Source organism: Acyrthosiphon pisum, chromosome A3 (genome assembly GCF_005508785.2).
Source record: "Acyrthosiphon pisum isolate AL4f chromosome A3, pea_aphid_22Mar2018_4r6ur, whole genome shotgun sequence".
NCBI classification, from domain to species: domain Eukaryota; kingdom Metazoa; phylum Arthropoda; class Insecta; order Hemiptera; family Aphididae; genus Acyrthosiphon; species Acyrthosiphon pisum.
In genome coordinates this window covers 9,878,779-9,883,048 of record NC_042496.1, presented here as the reverse complement: position 1 = coordinate 9,883,048, position 4,270 = coordinate 9,878,779, and the positions used below count along the sequence as shown (strand labels likewise).

At 28.5% G+C, this 4,270-nt stretch overlaps 1 protein-coding gene across 2 annotated transcripts in view; it reads left to right on the top strand.

The window, feature by feature from the left end:
• The window catches only part of LOC100158734 (nucleolar protein 14), a 6,621-nt gene extending 2,857 nt beyond the window's left edge, over window positions 1-3,764 (top strand). For both annotated transcript variants that reach the window (XM_001950362.4, XM_016803656.2), the window contains 8 exons: window positions 542-829; window positions 1,063-1,244; window positions 1,311-1,463; window positions 1,530-1,694; window positions 1,800-2,135; window positions 2,945-3,084; window positions 3,146-3,301; window positions 3,381-3,764. In XM_001950362.4, the coding sequence (XP_001950397.2) occupies window positions 542-829; window positions 1,063-1,244; window positions 1,311-1,463; window positions 1,530-1,694; window positions 1,800-2,135; window positions 2,945-3,084; window positions 3,146-3,301; window positions 3,381-3,477 (1,517 nt within the window). In that variant the 3' untranslated portion in view covers window positions 3,478-3,764. The remainder of the gene's footprint in view (window positions 1-541; window positions 830-1,062; window positions 1,245-1,310; window positions 1,464-1,529; window positions 1,695-1,799; window positions 2,136-2,944; window positions 3,085-3,145; window positions 3,302-3,380) is intronic.
• The last annotated feature ends 506 nt before the right edge of the window (window positions 3,765-4,270 follow it).

Sequence of the window (4,270 nt, the reverse complement as noted above, 5' to 3'; positions counted from 1 at the left end):
CATAAAACGTGAACTGCTGAGCGTAAATTTGCTATGTTACGCGTTTGTAAAACGGAGACAACAAATGTGGGTGTGGCGTTCTCTTAACCATTTTTAAATTAGCCTGTCTTCTTCCCAGAGGTCTATTCTACACACAAACATTAATTTATATATATATTGACAAAAAATAATAATACAAATCAACAAACGTGCCCGATTAACCAATAGCAACTAATATATAATACACTGTGTTGCGCCACTGTTGTATTTTTTACAACCAGATTTCCTACTTTTCCAGTGGATTTTCCTAAAATTTTCTTTCGTAAAAACCTTCTCCTGGTAATTACAAACATCTTTAAAAAAATGTTGAGCCAAATCAGACCAGCCGTTCTCGATTGATGAGGCAATGACAATTTTTCACACTCCATTTTTATACATGTAGATAATACTTCTGTTATATACATTTTTACTACCTATTATCACAAATTATAAATTTATGATCATTGATTTAAACATATATTTTTATTTTAAACAATATCAATAATTTATAATAATTTTCTAGGTTTAAATGATGAGGAAAATGTTGATGAAAATGAAGATGAAGACGAAATGGAATCAGATGAAGAAGAATCAGATGAAGAAGTAGAAGATGATAATGAAAATGAGAACAATTTAAATAATGATATGAGTGATCTTAAAGAAGATGATGTGAGTTCAAATGATGAAGAAACAGATACATTTACCAAAAATACAGATAAAAATAAATCAACCAAATTATTTGCTAAAAAATTGAAGGAAAAAAAAGTTATAATGGATGAAGCAAGACAACAATTACCTTATACTTTTATAGGTAATGCTTGTAAATTATAACTAGTATCTAGAATGCAATCTTAGATGATATTTATCGTTTTTGATTTATGATTATGATATTTATATTTTCTATTAATTTATTTAAAATATTCCCAATTACAATTTCAATATCATGTATGTTTTGTTTAGGAACTGGTAAAATTATCTAGAATAATTCAACTAATATAATAAGTAATAACTATTAACCAAATAAAATGTATATTCAAATTTCAGTTGCTGAATCATATGAAGGATTTCAAGAAATATTGGAAGATAGATCTATTTCAGAGCAAACAGTAATAATTGAGCGAATGATCAAAGTAAATCATCCAAGCTTAGGTAATGATAACAGGTCAAATTTACAGAGGCTGTATCCTTATCTTTTGCAACATTTAAATGATAATTCTTGTTCTATAGTGAGTGTTATACTTTGCAACTAAAAAACTGTAGTTTTTTATACTAAGTATGTTTGTGCTTTTTAGGACGGTTGGAAGATACTTAATACATTAGCCCCACATTTGTATGACCTAACACAATTTTTTCCGGAACACGCAGCCAAATGTCTTATTGAAGTATTGAAAGAAAAACATACTGATTTCGTTGATTCTTCGCCAAAGCAGATAACTTCAGACATGGTAATTTACTAATATGACAATAATTTAAATATTGTTATGTATGAATTATATTATTTTTTGTTATAGTTGATTTTTTTAAAATTGGTTCCTCTATTGTTTCCTCCATCTGACTATTATCATCCAGTTTGTACGTATGCTGTTATGATAGCAAGTGAGATTTTATCACAAACCAAGATTAAAAAACGTTCAGACGTAGCATCGTGCTTATTGCTAACAACAATTTTATTAGAAGTAAGTGTGATTCATAAAAATAAACTAAACCAAACAATAATTAAGTTATTTCTTATACTTATTTAGTTGTAATTTAAAAAGTTTTAATCTTATGCATTATTTTAGTATGTTCAGTTGTCCAAAAGATACATACCAGAAGTGGTAAATATGTTACGAGGCATGTTATTAATGGCCACTGACAACAGTTCTATTAGTTATGTACAACAATTCAAGCCCAACAATAAAATACTAACTTTAGAAAATAATGAAACGCAAACAGAATGGTCAAAAAAATTGAGCATTAATGAAATATTCAGTGAAAAAAATATAGACAGTGTATTTAAACTGACTTCATTATATGTCATATTAGATTTGGTATTTAGGTTTAGCAAATTATGTGAAGATATACCTAGTGTTAATGAAATTTGGGCACCACATTTGTCAATTATAACTACATTAAAGGTAATTTCAGATTTATTATTTTCATTAATTCTAACATAGTTAAAAATTTAATAGCGTGTTGGTACATATTGTATAGTCTTTATTATACAGTTAAAAACAAATTTAAATTAAGAAGCAAGTGTTAATGTCAATTAATTATGTAATGCATGAGCTTAATGAGAACTATGAAGTATGATATCGGTTGAATAAAAACGAGATAAAAGGTTAAAGCAATTATACGAAAAAGAAATACAATAAAAAAGGATGAAAGAAGTATCACAATTAATTTCTTTGGTATGTAATACACAGACAAGAGATAATTTAAGTAAGTGGAGAGTAGTTAAATATTAAATGAGACAATGACTGAGAAAGAATATACAAGAGGGGTCTTTTTTGAAGTAATATTATGTATTGTTAAGTTGTTTAAAATTTTGTTCAATAAAAATGCATCGTATTGATTAGTGATTATAATTTGTATAAACTACTATACTCTATTCAGAATAAGATCAGCCTTCGGGCGGGCAAGTTGTGCACTTGGGTTTGGCTTTGTTCAGCGTATGGTGCTCTACCGTAGTGGGGACGATGTCTGACCGTCACGAAACGAATACTAGTCGCCTCCGAAAGCTGATCTTATTCTTAATGGAGTATATGCATTTTAATAGTAATTTATAATATATTTTTTTATAAAATTATATAAAAATCATTAAAAAACAAACTTATTCATGTTTTTTAGTTGATTAAAATATCCATTAACATTTTTATTCTTAAGTTTAAATTTATATGTTTCTGTAAATATTGTATTATATTATATATTTTATGTGTTTTCTTAGATTAATTCTGATGAAATGAATGCACAAATTGATAAAACAAAGCTGCAGTTACAGGCGATCGATAAAAAATTAGAAAAACTCCAGACAATATCTAACAGACCAAAAGCACTTCGCTTGTATGAACCTAGAATTCAAAAAATGTATGTTTTGATCATCAATATTACTATAGTTGAACAAATTTGTAATAACCTTTATTAACAGATATGATGGCCGAACATTCAAAACTGAGTCTAAAGAAAAAGCCGAGAGGTCAAAACTTCTACACCGATATAAACGTGAAATGAAATCTGCTGTTCGTGAAATTAGAAAAGATAACAGTTTCTTGTCTAAACTCAAATACCATGAACAGGCTAAAAGGTATTAAAACTATTTTCATATTTCATTATTGTTGATCAATTTTATTCTGTTCTCTATTAATATTGTTGTTATTTTTTAGTGATGTGGAAAGGCGTAATAAAGTTAAGCAAATCTACAGTTGGGGTGCAAATCAAGCTCATGAAATTAACAAACTTGCTAAAAAAAACAAAAAATAGAATTTCTATGATTCATTATGTAAAATTTTTTTGTCAACACACCAATGAATTAATTATATGGTTTATCTTTTTCTTAGTAATTTGTGTTTTTATTAAATAAGATAATTATATTATTGTACTTAATATATAATAGACTTAAAAATGTTTTTATAATTAGTGTCGGGCTTTCTGAGGTTTTGAGCAGGGCCTAGAGAGTAACATTTTAATGGTAATTTATATTTTGTATTATAATTCTTTTTAATTTAACTGATCCAAAACGTTATACTATTAAATTTCTTTTAGTAAAATTTGTTCTTTTGGATATTATGACCCCTATTACAACTCCAGACGTACAATTACGTCCCTGTATTTTATAATATTCTCATTTTCCGGTAACTGTACAAGTTTTGGAAACCATTGTTTGCTTTATTTTAAACTTTAATAATTAGATTATAACTTGAAACCGCTTCCGAGAAAACGGGTTATCGGGTCCGGGACTCGGGAGGCCCGGAACATTTTTCAAAACCAGTTACCGGTTTTCGGGGGTTTTTACAATTGTTGGTAATTGATTACCGGTTACCAAAATGATCTCTAAAAATGCGGTTACCGGTTATCGGTTTGGAAGCGGTTTTAATTCTTCAAGAAGCCGGGTCCACACTAGGGCGAACATTGTTGTCGAACATGTTCGTTGAGAATGTTTCACCTAGTCTGTACGTGTTTCTTATGTGTGCGCGTACAACATTCAAATGTTCGCTCAACAGGCGGTATTTGAACGAACATCAAGAATTTTGTTTGGCAACACCGTCTTCAGTGT